Source organism: Herpailurus yagouaroundi, unplaced genomic scaffold (genome assembly GCF_014898765.1).
Source record: "Herpailurus yagouaroundi ecotype Mexico unplaced genomic scaffold, PumYag 28, whole genome shotgun sequence".
Classification (NCBI taxonomy): domain Eukaryota; kingdom Metazoa; phylum Chordata; class Mammalia; order Carnivora; family Felidae; genus Herpailurus; species Herpailurus yagouaroundi.
Window position 1 is genome coordinate 95086851 of NW_024412376.1, and position 21373 is coordinate 95108223.

Below are 21373 nucleotides of genomic sequence, written 5' to 3' on the forward strand. Positions count from 1 at the left end.
TGAGAAGTAGAGCCTGGATATTCTGAACACAGTCCAATGCTCTTTCCCTCAGCCCACACAACCCCGACACATGCCTCAACTGCAGCAACAACTTCCACACTATGCATATCTCTTAGACTGACTCTGCCCTGAAGCCAAACCTAACTGGGAAGAACAGCACCAATGAAAGTGAAGATCTGAACCATTTTTGACAGGGAGGACTGTGTTAACTTCATCTCTTACTTAACAAATATATTTACTGATAATATGAATTTGAAAATGTTCCAATACCGTCAGTGTGGCCCAGGCCTAGTTGTCCAAAATCATTTCTTCCCCAGGAGTAGATGTTTCCAGACATGGATAAGGCCATGCTGTGGGCTTTTCCCGCAGAAATCTGAACCAAGGGAATTCCTGACAGGTTCTCCACAATCTGTGGTATGGCGATTGAGGCAAACTGACTTCCAATTCCAAGTTGGCCATGTAAGTTCTGTCCCCACGCAAAAAGCTCACCACCTTGACATAAACAAAATGTTGCCTTATTAAGTTTAAAGTGAAGGAGACATTAACTAAGGGTATTATATATGTTATCCATACTACCAGTCTCTTACATTCAACTTCCTAGATCCCACATGCCTGAGACAGAAAAACTACAAGAATCTTCTCTTTAGCAGTAACAGTTCTACTTCCTTACCTCCCACGTCAAAGGGTAGTGGTTATGTCCTTGTTTCCCCAAACCTCATCTTCCTAGATTGTGATTTACCAATAATAAACTCTGAACACACCCTTTGCCTGACATCACTAGACTGTGGGCTTCTTCGATGGTTGTGCCCCTGCCCCCAAATTTCACATGTTGAAATCCTAACAACTCTCAATGTGACGGTATTGGGAGGTGGACCTTTGCGAGGTGGTTAAGATTAGGTGAGATCATGAGGATGGAGCCTTCAAGAATGGGATTAATGCCCTGTTAGAAGAGAGATTCCAGGGGCGAATAGCTGGCTCAGTCAGTGGAGCATACAACCCTTGATCTTCAGGGTTGTGAATTTGAGTCCCACACTGGGTATAGCAATTACTTGAAAATAAAATCTTTAAAAAAAGAAAGAGAGGAATTCCAGAGACTTCTCTTGCCCCTCAACAGACACTGAATCTGCTGGCACCTTAAATTGGACTTCCAGGCTCCAGGCTGGGGGAAGTAAATTTCTTCGTTTAAGCCAGCCAATTTTTGGTATTTTTGTTATAGCAGCCCAAATGGACAGAGACAGGTAGAATGAAGACACCTGAATATATTACAATCAAATTCAAGAAATACTTATTTTCAAAAACTCATATAGGCACATGAAAACCAGAAACATTCTACATCTGGGAAAATAAAACCTAAAATTAATGTTTTCTCTCTGGCCCACCCACTCTGTTCATGTGCCTGAAAATCCTAAATAATTTACACATCTGAAATTACAGCAGAGTATCTTGAAAGAGTCTGCTTCTTCTTCCATTAACTGAATATCCAGAGCACATTTTTCAAGAAATGTTCTTAGATGTTATCTAATGGAGTTGACAACATCAGAGTCTGAAAAAAACATATCAAAAAATTAATGCTACCTGAGCATTAATTAATTAATGCTTACTGAGCTAAGATACTGTACAGATAGACTCTGGTGGGAGACAGAGCTTCTCCTTCAAATGTAACCATCAAAGGGGCTCCTGGGTGGCTTAGGCAGTTAAGCATTCGACTTCAGCTCAGGCCATGATCTCGAGGTCGGTGAGTTCGAGTTCGAGCTCTGCTCAGATTCTGTGCTGACAGCTCAGAGCGTGGAACCTGCTTCAGATTCTGTGTCTCCCTCTCTCTCTGCCCCTCCCCTGCTCTGTTTCTCGAAAACAAATAAACGTTAAAAAAAAATTTTTTTTAATGTAACTATCATCTGCCTATCAGTCACCAGAAATATAATGATGACTTGATCAGTTCCCTTTCTTGCTTCTCCAACTTTCAGTCTTCCTAGATTATGATTAACCAGTAATAAGCCCTGAAAATCTCTTTTGCCCCGTATCAATAGACTCTGGGGTTCCTGAAGACACAGTGTTGGCTGTTTCATCTTTTTTAACTTGAACACAGTAGATATTCAAAATGAAATATGTGTTCTTGAATGGATGAAGTCAAACAACCAGGCCAATTTTTTCCAATGCACAGTTCATATTCTCAAACTTCAATACAGGTCAAATTCTGGATTTACTTCCCTTGAATTCAGGTTTCCCACAGTTTATTTACTCTGTCCTATATATTAAAAATCCAGGGCGCCTGGGTGGCTCAGTCAGTTAAGCATCTGACTCTTGATTTTGGCTTAAATCATCATCTCACTCAGTTTGTAGGATTGAACCTTGCATCCAGCTCTGCGCTGACAGCATGGAGCCTACTTGGGATTCCCCCCCCCCCAATTCTTTCTCTCAAAGTAAGTAAACATTTTATAAATTATTTAAAGTTGGGGCGCCTGGGTGGCTCAGTCGGTTAAGCGTCCGACTTCGGCTCAGGTCATGATCTCACGGTTTGTGAGTTCAAGCCCGCATCAGGCTCTGTGCTGACAGCTCAGAGCCTGGAACCTGCTTCAGATTCTGTGTCTCCCTTTCTCTCCCCTGCTCACGCTCTGTCTCTCTGTCTCCCAATAATAAATAAACATTAAAAAATTAAAAAAAAATTATTTAAGGGGTGCCTGGGTGGCTCAGTAGGTTAAGCATCTGACTTTGGCTCAGGTCATGATCTCCAGGTTCACGAGTTAGGCCCTGCGTCAGGCTCTGTGCTGACAGCTCAGAGTCTGGAGCCTGCTTTGGATTCTCCCTCCCTCTCTCCCCCTTACTCCTTGTGCTCGCTCTCTCTCTCCAAAGCAAATAAAAAATATTTTAAAAATTATTAAATTTTTTTTCCTTGGCCCTGAATTCCCATCTATTACCTTCCTGTCATAATTATTCCTCCATGGTCAAGTTTCTTTAGGAAATAATCTATATTCATTGCTTCCATTTCCCACTATTACTGCCTTCCATTCCTTATTTCTGATAAGAAACAAAAAATAATAAGGGCTGGGGAGAATCCCTGAATTCAAATGGTAATGTGAAAACACATCAGAGGTTTTCAAACTGGCCACAAGAGCAGATCCAAGGGATTCTAAGCTCCTGCTACAGGAGCTAAAAGAGCACTAGAAGGAGGGAAGAACGTTCTTGAAAACGGTGGCCCATGCCTGGTCCTGAGTCCATGATGATTTTGATTATTCAGAATATTTTCACTGTTTCATACTTAAAAAATAAAAACACAAAATTGTTGGAAAAATCTCTAGGGTCAAGATGGAGCCATTCCTGCCCAAGGTGCCATGTCAGCAAACCGAACTTATATGTTCCTTTAGATGCTCTGCTTGACCAGAACCGCCACATATCCAGTCAGCCAATCCTCAAACACCAAACCAGCTCTGGGCTATATGCTTATTTCCTTGTTCCCTGATCTTTCTAAGGAGGGTTAAATATGCAACCTTCCCCAACCAATCATGCCGTATTTCTACACAAGCAGTAGTGTACTGCTTCTAACACTCTATAAAACTCACTCTTGCACAAAATCCCTCCGAAACAGTGCTCCACTGCTTGTGATGCACTATACTCCCAATCCATTGATCGCTTGTCCTTGAACAAAGGGTATCAAATTCTTTACTAAACTGTTTTTGTTTTGTCATTTGACAGAATAAAATGTAGGAATAATAATTATGGAAACCTGAAGATTTTATATGTCAAAAAATTCTCTTATTTTGTATTTCCTTTAAGAACAAGTGCCTTGGGGGGGCGCCTGGGTGGCGCAGTCGGTTAAGCGTCCGACTTCAGCCAGGTCACGATCTCACGGTCCGTGAGTTCGAGCCCTGTGTCAAGCTCTGGGCTGATGGCTCAGAGCCTGGAGCCTGTTTCCAATTCTGTGTCTCCCTCTCTCTCTGCCCCTCCCCCGTTCATGCTCTGTCTCTCTCTGTCCCAAAAATAAATAAAAAACGTTGAAAAAAAGAACAAGTGCCTTGGGGAATGTAGCTAGCTCAGTCAGTAGAGCATGTGACTCTTTATGGACTCTATCTCAGGGTTGTGAGTTCAAGCCCCAAGTTGGGCCTGAAGTTTACTTAAAAAAAAAAAAAGAGTAAGTGCCCTGAATTATATCAAATTCAAAACCATATTTCTGTCTGTTGCAAGGTGACTCATACACATTCTACTAGTTCTACATATATATGCATTTATTTCCTCTAAAAACCAATATTCTAGAAAAGTACCTTTTGAGAGTGCAAGAGAATGGTAATCCCCACATGTGATCTGAATTATACTTTTTTCTTGTAAAATGCATTGAAACCTGATGAAAGAAAATATATTTTGTGTCAATCACTGTAATAAAAGTCACAATATCAATGTTAAAATTACTAATTGTATTTAATTGGGATGAAAGTCAAGGAAATATTTAAATTTACTGCTTCACATTCAGTACATCAAAAATTATAAAAAATACTATATATTTTAAGTGGTGGTTTAAAAAGTAAAATAACATGAATTGTATTATTACATTCAAATGATTTTAAGCCTCTTTTGCAAACAGTTAATTGTATGATACAGGAAAAATACAAGATAAAAATAAGTTCTAATTCACACAATCTACTAGGAAAAACTCTCACAAATCATTCCTTGATAATGCCATTTTTCTCCTAGGTTGAAAACTTTTATTTCTGGTAATCTAATTTATAGGATTATTATGAGGGTTAAATAATCTAATGAATGTGAAAGTCCAATTTGGGGCGAGGCAGACTAACAATCATGTCTTTCAAATGCCAAAGCAAGACATTTTGCCTATGGGACACAACCTGGTGTAGTAATTTACTGATGGAATTCACTGGTCATTTCAGAATTGCTTACTAAGAGCCACTATGAAAAGCAGGGGACAAGGTTCATATAAAGTAACATTTTCCTACAAAAATTATGATTGCCTTTTAATAAAAGAAAAATATTCTTAATATTTCTTAATAAAAGAAAAAAGTTCCCTACCTTGCATGTTCTATGCTATAGTTGTACTCAAACGGTTTTCCATCTGAGGATAGAATCAGCATGTGCTCTGCTCCTTGGTCCACGGAATGTATCTTCGTTTTTTTTCCTAACTTAATGCACTCTGCAGAGCAAATGCAACCAGGAACTATCATCAGTCTGGTTATTAACTCACTATTATTACTGATTTCATTATAACACACTTAAAACACCTGGAAAAACATTTCAACTGGACAACCTTAGACTTAACATGAACTTCTCTTTAAAGAAAAATTCAAGAAAGAAAAGCAGACAAATTAGCAAAGACTACTGTTTTGATGATGGATTTTTTCAATTTGGGAAAGCACGGATTCATACTTTGTTTTAAACTGAATATAGACTTAATATAGGGGCGCCTGGGTGGCGCAGTCGGTTAAGAGTCCGACTTCAGCCAGGTCACGATCTCGCGGTCCGTGAGTTCGAGCCCCGTGTCAGGCTCTGGGCTGATGGCTCAGAGCCTGGAGCCTGTTTCCGATTCTGTGTCTCCCTCTCTCTCTGCCCCTCCCCCGTTCATGCTCTGTCTCTCTCTGTCCCAAAAATAAATAAAACGTTGAAAAAATAAAATAAAATAAAATAAAATAAAATAAAATAAAATAAATTGAATATAGACTTAATATAACCAATTAAATATTTGCTTTTAGATTCCTGTTTAATAAATTGAGACAGAAAAATTAAAGTTAAAGTGACAGAAATGAAAAAGTCTATAAGAAAATATAACAGTATCTGGAAGACATAACTGTTTAGGAGAAAATACATGGTGTATTTTGAGATATACTCTTTCCAAATACAAAGAAATAACAATAATAAAACCCTCCTAACTGCTCAATATAACAGCCAAGTTCTTGGGGTATTATTTTTAAGGAAGGATACTGTTAAAAGAATTTTTATTGGCATTATTGAATATTTAACTCTTTCTAAAAGTTAAGAGATTTAAAATTATCCACAGTTACCATTTACTCTTATTTCATTTGTTTACAAAAATTAGATGTGGGAACTTGTTTTACTTTTCGGTTCTAATCAAATAGAATTTACTCATGTAAGAATCTCAACGCACAAACCACTTCATATTACAAATGATATGAGCAGCAAAACAGTTTGGTAATAAAGGAGAAATGGTTAAACAGACTAACGTTTTTTAGAGATCAGCACTTCAAATCAGTTGAAAAAAAGGTTACTCAAAAAAGGTACTGGGACATCAGACTAGCTATTTGGAGAAACAAATAAATCTAGATTCCCCTACTACCTTAAATCAAAATAATTTTCAAGTGCATCAAAAATTTTAACTTTAAAAATAAAAGCTTAAAATTCCTATAAGGATGAGTACATTAAGAAAAAACAAAAACAAAAAAACTTGAGACTGTGGATAGCGTTGTAACACAAAATCCATAACCCTTCTTAAAAGAAGACTGTAGAAGGAGACCGTAAAATAACACCAACAAAAGTTGGGAAAAACATCGCAACGTATAAAACGAACAAAGGGCTATTCTTAATATTCAAATAACTCTTTCAAATAAATAAGAAAAAAATTAAGAACTCAAATTTTTAAAAGCTAGTCAAAGGTATGAAAAGGCAATTCAAAAAGAATGCAAATGGCCAATAGAAAAAAAAGATGCTTGACTTCACTCAAGGTAAAAGCAAAACGACTGGTAAAATACCATTTTCTTCACTATTCAGATGGGCAAAAGTTTCTATGTGGCCATTTGCTTTCCTCCACCTAAAAAATCTAAACCACAGTTCCTGACACCTAATCTGTAGAGATTACCACCTCGGATAAATGCAATTGAAAGCACTCTTTAAATTGCTTGCATATAGAAGATATTATCGTTGGGAACAAAAGAACTGTATTCTCCAAAGGCACACAAAATCAGAGCCGGTGCGCTCTAAAAAGAAGTGACAACCAAACTGAACAGAAACCAGTGCTAAAAGCGGACTAGCTAAGAAGATGCTGCCGGCAAGCGCGCTCGGTCCGCGCGGCCAACGTGTGGAGGGCGCGACCCAGTTCTCGATACCCTCCTCCCCCGCTCCCCGCCCTCCCGCAAACTCAGCGCCAACTAGGGACGTGGAGAAGGGAGAGCACAGGGAATCGAACGCACCAAACGCAAAAGCCACCGGGCCCGGCGCATTTCTGCGGCCACCGCGGACCGCTGCGGCGTAGAGGTTTCTAAGCTATCCTTCCCGTTTAGAGGACGGCACACCTACAATCGGGGCGCTCCGGAGAGAAGCGTCCGTGCCGCCCCCGCCCCGCAGGCGCTACACCGGGGTCCCCCGGCCGCCCACCCTCACACCCCCAGCCAGAGGTAGGACGGCCGAGCGGGCATTTCCCGCCCCACTCACTCGGCTTCCTGGTGCCGTCGCTCCCCGCTGGCAGCTGGTGGACCTCGACGCCGGCCCCGCCGCGCTCCAACACCACCAGGCGCCCGCGCGTACAGCACATCTGGCGCGTCGCCTCGGTCCTCTGGTGCAGCGCCCCGCGGAGGCCAGCGGCGCTGGGGAAGAGCCAGAGCTGCGTGCCCTGCGGTTCCGCGGAGCGCCCGGGCGCTGTGGTTCGAAGCGCCGGGGCCGGCCCGGGAGCCGAGCGCGCGCCGCCCCGCGCCCCCCTTCGTGGCCTCCGCTCCATCGCCCCTTTCCTGGGCTCCACAGCCGCGCCTCGGCTCTCCAGACCTCGTTGGAAATGGAGCTCCCAAGAAATCGGTTCCCTGCGTCGCGGTGCGCAGCCACAGTAGCGGACCTCGCCGCGGCGTCGAGGAACTGTAGCCTCCTCTGCTCCGCCCCCGCTCAGATGCCGGACTAGCCACGTGCTGTTTGGGGGGCGGAGCCGGCAGTTCAGTAGGAAACGAAACCGACGCTCTTGTAAGGGGGCGGAAGAGAATTGGAAAAGGAAAGGGAAACTCGAAAGCGTCAGAAATGGGTTGGAAGGCAGCCACAGTAAACAGGGCGCTGGCAGGTCACGAGATGGGTGGGCAAGGCTGAGGAGGTGTCCCCGGGCGAGCTTTGGCCACCTGAACTCCTGTACTAAGTGGCTTTGGAAGAAACACTGCAGTTCCACTAGGAGGAGCACTGAACACGGGCAGACTTGCATAATTTCCAGAAACTATGGTAAGGAAAGTCAGCTTGTTAAGCATTCTGTCTCAGGCTCCGCCACACGATCGCGATGAAACTGAAAGAACTGCGCGGTCACTCCCTCCGCCCACGTCGCGGTGCCTGGCAACCAGTGCTGTGCTTTCTGTCAGTACGGTTTGCCTTTTCGAGAATTCCTTACAAATGGAGTCAAACTATTGTGCAGTCTTTGTGTCTGCCTTTTTCTCCACTTAGCATAAATAATGCTTTTGAGATTAATCCTGTTGTGTTTCATCAGTAGTTGGTCAGTCAGTAGTGATTGTTGGATGGTATTCCGATATATGGGTATACAACAATTAGTTGTCCATTAACCGATTAACAGGCACTTCAGTTCTTTTCCAGTTTGGGGCTACAATGAATAGAGGTACTATGACAATAAGCAAGTCTTTGAGTGGATAAATGTTTTCTTGTGAGTAAATACCTAAAAATGGAATTGCCATGTCGTATGATAAATACATGACTGTGGCGAAAGACACTCCGAAACCTTTCCAAAGTGCTTACCGTTTTGCATATCCTCCAGCAATTTATGGGAGTGCCCGTCTCTCTATACATATCCTTGACGACATTTGGTATTGTCAGTCTTTTAAACTATAGCCGTTGCAGTCTATAGGTGTATCTTTACTATGGTCTTAATTAACATTTCCCTAATGCTTAATGATGTTGAAGCATCTTTTCATATGCTTATTAGTGCTAATTTCTGTCTCTTTGGTGAAGTATCTCTTCACATCTTTTGCTGTTTATTAATTTGAATGGTTATTATCTCAAAGTTCTTTATATATATTGCAGTACTTTATGTTATCTATCAAGTCCTTTATTAGATTTGCTTTGAAATGTTTTCTACCAGTCTGTGGCTTGCCTTTTAATTTTATTTAGTGTCTTTTGAAGAGCAAAAAATTTTAATTTCTTTTTTTTTTTTAATTTTTTTTTCAACGTTTATTTATTTTTGGGACAGAGAGAGACAGAGCATGAACGGGGGAGGGGCAGAGAAAGAGGGAGACACAGAATCGGAAACAGGCTCCAGGCTCTGAGCTGTCAGCACAGAGCCCGACGCGGGGCTCGAACTCACGGACGGTGAGATCGTGACCTGGTTGAAGTCGGACGCTTAACCGACTGCGCCACCCAGGCGCCCCAAAAAATTTTAATTTCAATGCAATTTATCCATTTTTTTTCTTTTACATAGTTAATGCCTTTTGGGGGAGGGTCTTAGAAAAACTGCTTAACCCAAAATTTCGAAGATTTTTTTTTACATGTTATCTTCTAGAAATTTTGTAGTTTTAGGTCTTTGTTACATTTCAATGAAGTATTCTTTATGGTGCGAGGTAAGGATAGAGGTTAATTTCTGTCTTTACATATTTCCAGTTGTTCTAGCTAGCCTTTGCTGGTTGAATTGCCTTAGTGTCTTTGGCAAACCTCTGTTGGCCATGTGTAATTGGATTTATTTCTGGACTTTTTACTGTGTTCCCTTGATCTATATATCTGTTTTTACTCTGAGACCACACTGCTTTGATTACTGTAGATTATAATTAAGTTTCAAAATCAGTTCATTGAAATGCTCCAGCATTGGCCTTTCTTCGGTGTTCTTTTGGCTATATTTTATTTTTGTTTGTTTTGGCTATTTTAGGTCTTCCACATTTCCATATGTATTTCCGTATATATTTATCATTATCTACAAAACAAACTGCAGGGATTTTGAAATTGCACTAAATTAAATCAGTTTGGGAAGAATTGACATAATTGATATCTCTCCCGAATAATTTAAAGCTTCTTTAATGTCTTTAAGCAATATTGTCTAGTTTTCACTGTATAGTTGAACATATATTGTTATATTTATCCTTAAGTATTTTTTATTTTTTGATGATATTGCAAATGATACTTTTTAAAATTTAATTTATGATTGTTGTGAGTATATATAAGTAGTTAATTTTTATATTTGACCTGGAATCCTGAGACTTTTCTATATTCACTTAATACTATTGGTTTGTTTTTTTAGATCCCTTAGGATCTTCTGCAGATGATCATGTAGTCTATAAATAAGATAGTTTTATTCCTTCCTTTCAGATCATTATGCCTTTTTTTTCACTTTGCCCTCTTGTATAGACTAGTGCCTCTAGTACAATGTTGAATAGAAGTGATGAGAGGCATCCTTGCCTTGTTACTAGTTTTATTTTTTTTATTTTTAAAGTTTATTTATTTTGAGTGTGTGCACACGCTCACACAAGTGAGGGGAGGGCAGAGAGACAGGGAAAGGAAGAGAATCCCAAGCAGGCTTTGCACTGTCAGCGCAGAGCCCAACTTGGGGCTTGATCTCAGAAACCTTGAGATTGTGACCTGAGCTGAGATGAAGAGTCTGAGTGTGACGATTAAGCGATTAAGCCGCTTAAGCGATTGAGCCAGCCTGTCAGTAGTTTTAGAAGGAAAGCATTTAGTCTTTTACCATTAAGTGTAAATTTAGCTCTTTGTAGGTTCTATCAGATTGAGGAAGTTCCCTTCTGGTCCTAGTTTGCTAAAAATGTCATGTGTGAGTGGCTATTGCATTTGGTCAGTTTTTTTTTTTTTTCTGTGTCTATTGAGGTAATTACATGATTTTTTTTGGTCTTACTGTGAAATGTAATAGATTTTTAGGTGCATTTCTGGACTAAACCCCACTTGATTACAGATATTATCCTTCTTATATTTTGTTGGATATGTCTGATATCCAGAATCCTGGAAAAATTTTTTTGTATCTCTGTTCATGAGAAATACTTGCAGGGTTTTTTTTTCCCCCCCTATAATGTCTTTGTCTGGTTTTGATATTAGGGTAATGCTGATATTGTACTCAATTGGAAAGTGTTCCCTCTTCCTCTGTTTTCTTCTTCCTTTTTCTTTCTTTCTTTCTTTTTTTCTTTCTTTCTTTATTCCTTCCTTTTTTTTTTTTTTAATTTATTTTGAGAGAGAACTTATGAACGCGAGGGAGGGTCAGAGAGAGGGAGACAGAGAATCCCAAGCAGGCTCTGCACTGTCAGCTACAAGCCTGATGTGGGGTTGGAACTCCCAAACTATGAGATCATGGCCTAGCCGAAATCAAGAGTTGGATGCTTAGCCGACTGAGCCAACCAGGTGCCCCCCCCTTTTTTATTAAGATTTTATTTTTAAGTAATCTCTGCACCCAATATAGGGCTCTAACTCACAACCCCAAGATCAAGAGTTGGATTCTCTTCCCACTGAGCCAGCAAGGCAGGGCACCCCTCTTCCTCTGTTTTCTGAACGAATATGTAAAGAATTGCAATGCTCTCTTCCATAAATGTTTAGTATAGTTCATCTGTTTGCATTAGAAGATTTACGTTGGAACTGAATGGCCTGAAAAATACAACTGAACAGTCGAGTGCCTAGGGTTCCCTGAGATTTAGAGGTTACCTTTTCCCTTAAAATTCAAATAGAATATATCTGAGCCTTCATTCCATTTATTATATAAACCAGACATATCCAAAAGAAATCTGAGAATTGACTGGGGCTTATGTTCCTACAGACCACCTCACATTCTAGTATCCTTAGTGAATTCTCTCTGTTCTATCTTCAGGTGATTCTGCTCTCTTTCCACATCAGCACCCCAATTTTGACTTCACCCCATGGTCTTTCCTTTTCCAAAGTGCCACTGATACAAGGCTTCTCTGTATGGTTGCCATACAACAGGAACTTATAGAACAGTGTACAGTTTATAATAATACAAGACAGAACTGATCTAAAAAAATCCATTGGCCATTTATAGCCATACTTAACTTCTCCTTTAATTCATTCTATAGCCATATTGCTAAGACATATTTCATGTCTTCATTTTCTCCAACTACCATCGGATGGGAGCTCCTGGTTGGGCTCAGTGTTTAACCAAAATAATGATATATGCAATTAGACTGACTCTTGGAACAGGATTGAGGATAAGTATTCAATGAATTAATGAATCCTTTAACATAGAGATTTTTCAATAAAATTACTCAGCAGCTGGCTACATTCAAGACATTTTAGAATATAAAATATATATTTACATGCCTCAAAAACCTGTTGAATTACTTTATTTTTTCAAACCAGCATAATATCTTTAATATTTGCAGACAGTGTTTATTAGGTGAACAACATTTTATTTTATTGTTTTTTTCCAAAGTTTATTTATTTAATTAGAGAAAGAGAGAGAGAAGCAGAGAAACAAGGAGAGGGAGAATCCCAAGCAGGCTCTGCACTGTCAGCGCAAAGTAGGACATGGGGCTTGAACTCACAAGCAATGAGATCATGACCTGAGCTGAAATCAAGAGTTGAACTCTTAACCAACTGAGCCACCCAGGCGCCCCTAGATGAACAACATTTTTAAAAATATCTGTTGGCTTTTAATATTCAGTTTATTTTTGGGGCACCTGGGTGGCTCAGTCGGTTGAGCGTCCGACTTCGGCTCAGGTCATGATCTCGCGGTCTGTGAGTTCGAGCCCCGCGTTGGGGTCTGTGCTGACAGCTCAGAGCCTGGAGCCTGTTTCAGATTCTGTGTCTCCCTCTCTCTCTGACCCTCCCCCATTCATGCTCTGTCTCTCTCTGTCTCAAAAATAAATAAAAATGTTAAAAAATAATTTAAAAAAATATTCAGTTTATTTTTACATGAAAATTATTGTTCAGGAATAATTCAGTAAAAAGCAAACATTCAAATAACAAATTTAGGGATCAAGCAATGTTAATTTATTAAAAAATTATTCTTAAAAAATTATTCTTGATTCATCATATTATTGTTTACCCCAACATTTGTCAACTAATTCTAAAATCTATTCAACCCTTTGTGTCACGTAGACCTAAGGAAGAACAAACGAGTTGAAGATGAGAGGGCCTGAGAATACAAGGCATCACCAAAACTATCAGGAGTCAGTCTGTGATTTGGAGGGAGGCAAATCCTTTGTTGCTGTTGATGGCTACTTGAAGGGCCTCCTCCACTCTTTCCATCGTAGAATATTTAGGGAGGTCCAGAATATTATGACATGTCAATGCTCTTGGGCTATCTCTTTCACTGAAAGTTTTGGGACAGCGAAAGAGGATTCCCATTTCCTGTTTGCCTCTTGCATGCAGCCTGTCATTTCCTTTAAGAAAAACTAGAAAGGAATAAACTTTGGTTAAGATGTGTTGTTTTTTGTTTTGTTTTATATCCAACTTAGTTAGCATATAGTGCCATAATGATTTCAGGAGTAGAATCCAGTGATTCATCCCCTACATATAACACCCAGTGCTCATCCCAACAAGTAACCTCCTTAATGCCCCTCACCCATTTGGCCCGTTCTCCCACCCACAACCCCTCCAGCAACCCTCAGTTTGTTCTCTATATTTCAGTGTCTCTTATGTTTTGTCCCCCTCCCTGGTTTTACATTATTTTTGCTTCCCTTCCCTTGTGTTCATGTTTTGTATCTTAAATTCCACAAATGATTGAAGTCCTATGATATTTGTCTTCCTCTGATGGACTAATTTCATTTAGCATAATACACTGTAGTTCCATTCACATTGTTGCAAATGGCAAGATTTCATTCTTTTTGATTGCTGAGTAATACTCCAGTGTGTGTGTGTGTGTGTGTGTGTGTGTGTGTGTGTGTGTGTGTACACACACAACATCTTTATCCATTCATCTGTCGATGGGCATCTGGGCTTTTACCATACTTTGGCTATTATCAATAGCACTGCTATAAACATTGGGGTGCATGTGCCATTTCAAAACAGCACACCTGTATCCTTTGGATAAATACCTAGTAATGCAGTTGCTGGGTCCTAGGGTAGTTCTGTTTTTCATTTTTTGAGGAACCTCTGTACTCTTTTCCAGAGTGGCTGCACCAGTTTGCATTCCCACCAGCAGTGCAAAAGAGATCCTCTTTCTCCGTATCCTTGCCACCATCTGTTGTTGCCTGCGTTGTTAATATTAGCCATTCTTACAGGTGTGAGATGGTATCTAATTGTGGTTTTGATTTGTATTTCCCTGATGATGAGTGATGTTGAGCATTTTTTCATGCTTCTGTTAGCCATCTGGATGTCTTCTTTGGAAAAGTGTTTATTCACATCTTTTGCCCATTTCTTCACTGGATTATTTGTTGTTTTTTTTAATTTTTTTTAACGTTTTTATTTTATTTTTGAGACAGAGAGAGACAGAGCATGAATGGGGGAGGGGCAGAGAGAGAGGGAGACACAGAATCGGAAGGAGGCTCCAGGCTCTGGGCCATCAGCCCAGAGCCCGACGCGGGGCTCGAACTCACGGACCATGAGATTGTGACCTGAGCCGAAGTCGGACGCTCAACCCACTGAGCCACCCAGGCGCCCCCTGGATTATTTGTTTTATGGGTGTTGAGTTTGATAAGTTCTTTACAGATTTTGGATACTAACCCTTTACTTGATATGTCATTTGCAAATATCTTCTCCCATTCCATCAGTTGCCTTTTAGTTTTGCTGATTGTTTCCTTTGCTGTGCAGAAGCTTTTTATTTTGATGAGGTCCCAACAGTTCATTTTTGCTTTTGTTTCCCTTGCCTCTAGAGATGTGTTGAGTAAGAAGTTGCTGCAGCTGAGGTCAAAGAGGTTTTTGCCTACTTTCTCCTCTAGGATTTTGATGGCCTCCCATCTTACGTTTAGGTCTTTCATCCATTTTGAGTTTATTTTTGTGGATGGCGTAAGAAAGTGATCCAGGTTCTGGGACGCCTGGTTAAGTGTCCGACTTCGGCTCAAGTCATGGTCTCGCAGTTTGTGAGTTCGAGCCCCACTTCAGGCTCTGTGCTAAGAGCTCAGAGTCTGAAGCCTGCTTCAGATTCTGTGTCTGTTCCTCTCTCTGCCCCTCCCATGCTCATGCTCTGTCTGTCTGTGTCTCTCAATATAAACATTAAAAAAAAAGTGGTCCAGGTTCATTTTTCTGTATGTTGTTGTCCAGTTTTCCAAACACCATTTGCTGAAAAGACTGTCTTCTTTCCGTTGAATATTCTGTTCTGCTTTGTCAAAGATTAGTTGGCCATATGTTTGTGGGTCCATTTCTGGCTTCTCCTGTTCCATTGATCTGAGTGTCTGTTTTTTGTGCCAGTTCCATACTGTCTTGATGATTACAGCTTTGTAATACATCTTGAAGTCTGGAATTGTGATGCCTCCAGCTCTGGTTTTCTTTTCAGGATTGCTTTGGCTATTGGGGTCTTTTCTGGTTCCGTACAAATTTTAGGATTTTTTTTCTGGCTTTGTAAAGAATGCTGGTGTTATTTTGATAGAAATTGCATTGAATATGTAGATTGCTTTGGGTAATATCGACATTTTAACATTATTTGTTCTTCCTATCCATGAGCATGGAATATTTTTCCATTTTTGTGTGTGTGTGTCTTCTTCAGTTTCTTTCATGAGCTTTCTATAGTTTTCAGTGTATAGATTTTTCACCTCTTTGGTTACCTTTAGTCCTAGGTATTTTATGGGTTTTGGTGCAGTTAAGATGTTTCACAGAAAGAACAAAACATAAAATAAAAAGGAAGAAATCAATCATTTCATTCAGTAAACAATACTGAGTACCCTTGTGCAGCAAGAACTACATAAGGCCATGTGGAGCATAGAAAAATCATGACTTTTGGTCTTTGTCCTCAGTGAGTTCATGGTCTAGTTGGGGAAAATCACATAAAAGGAAAGAGAATAGCAAGATACAGGGAAGTGTAATTTAGCTCAACTAGGACATTTGAGATGAAGAGTCTAATGAATGAGGGAGGCACCAGGCTGGGGTAGCAGGGAGACTTCAGTCAGGGGTCACATCTGGCTAGTTAGTTCTCAAGGAAAGATGTTACATAAACTTTCAAGGCAGAGGGGAAAGCCCAAGAAAAAGTCAAAGGTGGGAAGATGTTAGTGAACTCACTGAATGCACAGACAGTGGAACCAGTGGGCAGAAGCAGAAGTTTACCATTAAAAGAGAAAATCAGACAGGTAGTTTGGGCCTGTGAATAAGTAGTTTGTGGAGAAGTTGGAATTGTCCTCCAGTGGCCTCAGTAGCAACAAAAATAGCAAGAAGAAGTATATCTCAGGAATAACTGAACAAAGGGATGGGGAGGTGAGAGAATAAGTCATTAAGTCTGTGCTAGGGAAACCTTAGGGTTCCCACCAAGAGACGTTCTTACACCACAAGGCCACAGAGCTTAGTGGTTCAGAGCCTTGGCTTTGGACCAACCTGTTGGGTTCTCACACTCACCAACTGTCTGAATATAGGTCAGCTACTAAATGCATCAAGCCTCTTTTTCCTCAGTTTTGAAATGTGGAAAAATAAGTACCTACCTCAAAACATTGCTATTAGGATAAAGGGAAGTAACAGATATGAAGTGGTCAGTACAATGCCTGGGATAGAATAAGCACACAATAAATGCTGTTAGTATTATCATCAGTGGTCATTGCTACTGGTATTATTTCTAAAATGGTATTAGAGGAATATACATTGTCCTAATTCCATAGGCCTTAGATAAATAAAGATAGGAATGTGAGATTAAAGGTTTGATTAGGAACCAACTAGTGACATCTGTATTATTATTATTATTATTATTTTTTTTTTTTTTTAATGGGAAACTAGGCTTATATAAGTAAAAACATTGGTTTAGGAAGCCTGGCTTTGCCATTAACATGTGTGACCCACACTATGCATAATGACTTCATGGCAAATAAAGTATTTATCTTTTAAAAAGATATTTAAGTATAAATCCACCTATTAGTAATACTTACAGAGGAATTTTCTCTTTTCCTCCAAAGTTAATTTGTGGAAAGCTTTCCAAAACATCAGTATAGTAGGGTGTGATTTGTGGTATCCTTGACCATATTGTGAATTCTTGAGAAAAAAGAGGGAGAAAAATGGTTTTTAGAAGGAATATACACAAGTTGTTTGGAAGAACTGGGGGCACTTTTCGTTATCACCAACCTTTTCAAACTGTTTCCAGTCATAATCAGTATTTCCAACCACTGCTGTCATTAGTTCTTCGGGCTGGAAAATTTTAAGCATCTCCTTGTCACAGACTTTATAAAATCCTCTCTGAAATTCCTCATAAACTGCCTTTACAGAGGTGTTGAAAATGTAATCAACACATACGGAAACATATTCTTTCCTTGAGGGAAGCAGAAAAGAAAAAGCCGATAACATACTTTACCATTGACTAAATATTCTCTACTTTGCCCTTTTTACCATTTCTACTGAGAAAGAAAAAATAAATTGTTTCTGCATAGCATACAACCCTGTAGACAGAGAGAAGTAAAAACATCTGGTCAGCTGGAGGAAGGAACCTCAGAGAATGTAGCAAAAGGACTAAGACTTTGTTTTGCTTTCATTTTCTTCCAAGATCCTTTAAAAACTCTAATCTGAATATGTAATTCTCTGGGATGCCTGGGTGGCTCTGGGATGCCTGCTATTCTCAGGGACACCTGAGACTTCAGCTCAGGTCATCCATTGGTTCCGGCCTAGCAGTGGGCTCTGTGCTGACAACTCAGAGCCTGGAGCTTGCTTCGGATTCTGTGTCACCCTCTCTGCCCCTCCCCTGCTCATGCTCTCTCTCTCTCTCTCTCTCTCTCTCTCTCTCTCTCTCAAAAAATAAAAACATTAAAAAAAATGAATATGTAATTCTCCTGCTTAAAATCTTTCAAAGGCTTTCTTTCCATTGCCCTTAGGGCAAATTCCAAACTTCCCTGATCTCACTCTTGGCTGACACCGCTGGCCTCTTCCCATTTGCATTAGAAGCTTTGGCCAAACTGACCTTCAGTTCTGTGGTCTCCCTGTCTCTCTTGTAGTTAGGCCACAGCATGCACTGCTCCCTCTTTACATGGTAACTTCTCCATGTAACTTCTCCATCCATCAGAGTTACATATAAACATGACTTTCTCAGGGTTGGTCCTCTGTTCCCTTCTCCCTCCTCTGTCACAACACGTTACTGTGTGTAAATTATTTCTGCGAAGTCTGGCTTTCTCACAACATGATGAATTTCCTGATGGCAGGGTTGCTACTTGGAGGTATTTCCACCAGATATCCACCGGAAACATTATAGTCTCCCACCCTTTGAGCAGTGTTGTGAACTGTCCTAAGTGGACTGTCCTGTCTAAACCAATCCCCATCTGCTCTCCCCTGAAAACAGTGCTGGTAAGTGGTTAACAACCAGCTCCCTAAAGAGAAGAAAATGAAAGGGAATCCTCATTTGCAGCATTTGCCAGTTCTGGTGTAATATTCCCACCATGGCTGATTTCATGCTACTGATATTTTAATCATAAACTCTCAACATTTTTGAAAATTGAACAGTCCGCTCTCACAAGCAGATGCCAGCTGGCTCCAGCATAAAACTACTGTAAATCTCTTAACTAACTTTCATCACAGTGCTCATCCTTATCTGACATTATATTACATAATAATTTATTTGTATATTGTCTCTGTCCCACTGAAACTTAAGTTCCAGGTTTTGTCTTTTTCACGGCTGTATCTCTGGTACCTAGAATAGAATCTGGTACAGAGTAAGGACTCAAAAATAATTGTTAAGTTGATAACTAGTGAAAGTGCTGCAAAGGAAATTTTTAATCCTGACTCCTTTTTCCCCTTCTCTTACCCTGTAACTTTTTTTTTTAAGTAGACTTCACACCCAGCAGAGTCCACCAATTTTTCTCAGAGATGAGGAGCTAAAATGATCATCTGAAAAGCTAAAATACATTTATACATTATAGTGAGGAGTGCCTGGGTGGCTCGGTTGGGTGTCTGACTTCGACACCGGTCATAATCTCATGGCCTGTGAGTTCAGCCCCATGTCAGGCTCTGTGCTGACAGCTCAGAGCCTGGAGCCTGCTTTGGATTCTGCATCTCCCTTTTTCTGCCCTCCCCCCAGCCCCCCTCAAAAATAAATACATTTTTTTTATTGAAAAAAAATTTTTTTTAACGTTTATTTATTTATTTTTTTTGAGACAGAGAGAGACAGAACATGAACGGGGGAGGGTCAGAGAGAGAGGGAGACACAGAATCCGAAACCAGCTCCAGGCTCTGAGCTGTCGGCACAGAGCCCGATGTGGGGCTCGAACTCAGACCGCGAGATCACAACCTGAGCCAGAATCAGAAGCTCAACCGACTGAGCCACCCAGGCGCCCCTCAAAAATAAATATTTAAAAAAATTTTAAATTGGCCCGCCTGGGTGGTTCACTCAGTTAAGCCGACTCCAGCTCGGGTCATTATCTTGCGGTCTGTGAGTTCAGGCCCTATGTCATCGGGCTCTGGGCTGACACCTCAGACCCTGGAACCTGCTTCCAATTCTCTGTTTCCCTTTCTCTCTTCCCCTCCCCACTCACGCTCTGTCTCTCTCCCTCTCTCAAAAATAAATAATAATTTTTTTTTATTTTTTAAATTATAGTGATACAAACATTTTATATGTATTCTGTGTCTCAAAACTTACTTGTTGGTTTGGTCCACAGGTACAGAGATCCCATTTGGAATTAAATCAACATCATTTTTGTCCCAGTGTATCTGTAAGCAAAATGTACGCAGGTACCAAACATGAAAAAAGTCTGAATAATCAACTGCAGGGGCCATGGGCAGGTTGCCCCATGATGGGCCACATTGGCATGAAGGTTATTTCTGAGTTAAAAGCAATAAAAAACCTACAGAAGCACACACACACAGACACAAAACCAAAAATTTAAAACCCCCCAGCAGATTCAGGAAAAGCTCTTTACCTCCCCCTCAACTGTCTAAAAATAATTTAGATAGAGGACCTGCACCCTTTTCCTTAGGTCAGAATGACATATATACCTCATTTTACCTGCCTTTGGAATTTCCATGTTTGTATGGCTTCCCTGTATGTACAAGATTAAATTTGATATTCTCCTGTTAATCTGTCTCATGTCAATTTGATTCTTAGTCCAAGTAGAAGGACTTCTAAAGGCAGAATAAATTCTTTCTCCCAAATACAACCACAATACCATTATACCAGTACATTCTTCCCTATAAAATGTTAAATAACTGGGAGCTAAATAATTATTTGTGTAGTAACCTTTTAAATACATATAAAAATTTAAAAAATCTACCCTAGTATATGTTGTATATTGTCTTAAGCATTTAATTATTTACATTGTTCTCATCGATTGCATAATTGCTGTATTTTCACTTATTTGAGAGGATATAAACCTAAGGTATCAAAGGAGGAACAGGTGGGAGGAAAGTCTTACAGTACAGAAGTAAAATACCCTTCTGCCCAGAGGGGCAGGGCAGAAAATAAAAACAAAAACAAAGGATTCTCCTATTTAAGGTAATATAGTAAAAATTCTTCTAAAAAACAGATTCAAGCTAAACTATAATCTGGTTTGCATTGGTACTCACAGAAAAATATATATAAAGCTCTTCTCCAATGTCATCAGCTTCATTATTTAGAATTTCTTGCAAATTCCTAATGAAAATTTTCATTTAAAAAGTTATTTTTAATTTTATTTTGTTTTTAAAGTTACATTTACTAATCTTATAAAATTTCAAAAGTAATGTTTAATGGAAAAAATCTTTGACAATGTAGAAGTGTATAAAATGCCAGGTAAATGTCCTCTCTTTATCTTCCCACTTCCTCTTCCTAGATTTAACCTCTTTTTACAGTTTGATTGGTTGGGTCACTGCTAACACATAGACACTGCTGTGTCTTGATGGAAATTATAGAAAGGAGCCCCTTCCTGTAGACCAGTGTTTCTCAATCTGGGGTGATTTCGGACATAGAGGACATTTGGCAAAATCTGGAAACCTCTTTGGCTGTTACTGTTAGCAAACGGGTTGCCACTGGCACCCAATGGGTAGCAACCCTATAAGCTGTTAAACATCTTTAATGCTCAGATCAGCCTCCACAATAAAGATTTATCTAGCCCAAAATGTCAGTGTTACCAAGGTTGAGAAACTCTGTTCTGGATGGCCAGGGCAGTGTAAATCTGGGCAGTTTCTTTTTCTACTAATAGTACATGAGAAGGGAATCCTTTTCCCCAATCTGTTGCCAATTCAATATTTTATGAAAAACTTTTTAACATTTGTCAGTCTGGAAGCAGAAAAAGGATCTCATTTTCATTTATAGTTCTTCAATTACTAATAAGGTTGAACATATTTTCATTTTTTATTAGCCATATATATGTATATATATATATACATACACACACATGCATACACACACACACACATACATACACTCAGCCATACGTATTTATGTATGATGACACACATATACACATATATA

At 39.8% G+C, this 21373-nt stretch overlaps 2 protein-coding genes and 1 long non-coding RNA gene across 5 annotated transcripts in view; 1 reads left to right on the forward strand and 2 right to left on the reverse strand.

Moving 5' to 3' along the window:
- HERC5 (HECT and RLD domain containing E3 ubiquitin protein ligase 5) overlaps positions 1-8146 on the reverse strand; it is a 46764-nt gene extending 38618 nt beyond the window's left edge. The window contains exons 1-4 of the mRNA XM_040478537.1: positions 7387-8146; positions 5017-5137; positions 4257-4333; positions 271-492 (exon numbers count right to left, since the gene is read on the reverse strand). Coding sequence (XP_040334471.1) covers positions 271-492; positions 4257-4333; positions 5017-5137; positions 7387-8131 — 1165 coding nt within the window. The 5' untranslated portion in view covers positions 8132-8146. The remainder of the gene's footprint in view (positions 1-270; positions 493-4256; positions 4334-5016; positions 5138-7386) is intronic.
- Positions 8042-21373, forward strand: part of LOC121032791 (uncharacterized) — a 31173-nt gene continuing 17841 nt past the window's right edge. Inside the window, exon 1 of one of the 2 annotated variants that reach the window (XR_005791479.1) lies at positions 8042-8148. This is a non-coding gene — a long non-coding RNA (uncharacterized LOC121032791). The remainder of the gene's footprint in view (positions 8149-21373) is intronic. The other variant, XR_005791483.1, reaches the window with a different exon arrangement.
- Positions 12756-21373, reverse strand: part of HERC6 (HECT and RLD domain containing E3 ubiquitin protein ligase family member 6) — a 61847-nt gene continuing 53229 nt past the window's right edge. For both annotated transcript variants that reach the window (XM_040478549.1, XM_040478548.1), the window contains exons 19-23: positions 20488-20554; positions 19565-19635; positions 17071-17254; positions 16878-16980; positions 12756-13268 (exon numbers count right to left, since the gene is read on the reverse strand). In XM_040478549.1, coding sequence (XP_040334483.1) covers positions 13045-13268; positions 16878-16980; positions 17071-17254; positions 19565-19635; positions 20488-20554 — 649 coding nt within the window. In that variant the 3' untranslated portion in view covers positions 12756-13044. The remainder of the gene's footprint in view (positions 13269-16877; positions 16981-17070; positions 17255-19564; positions 19636-20487; positions 20555-21373) is intronic.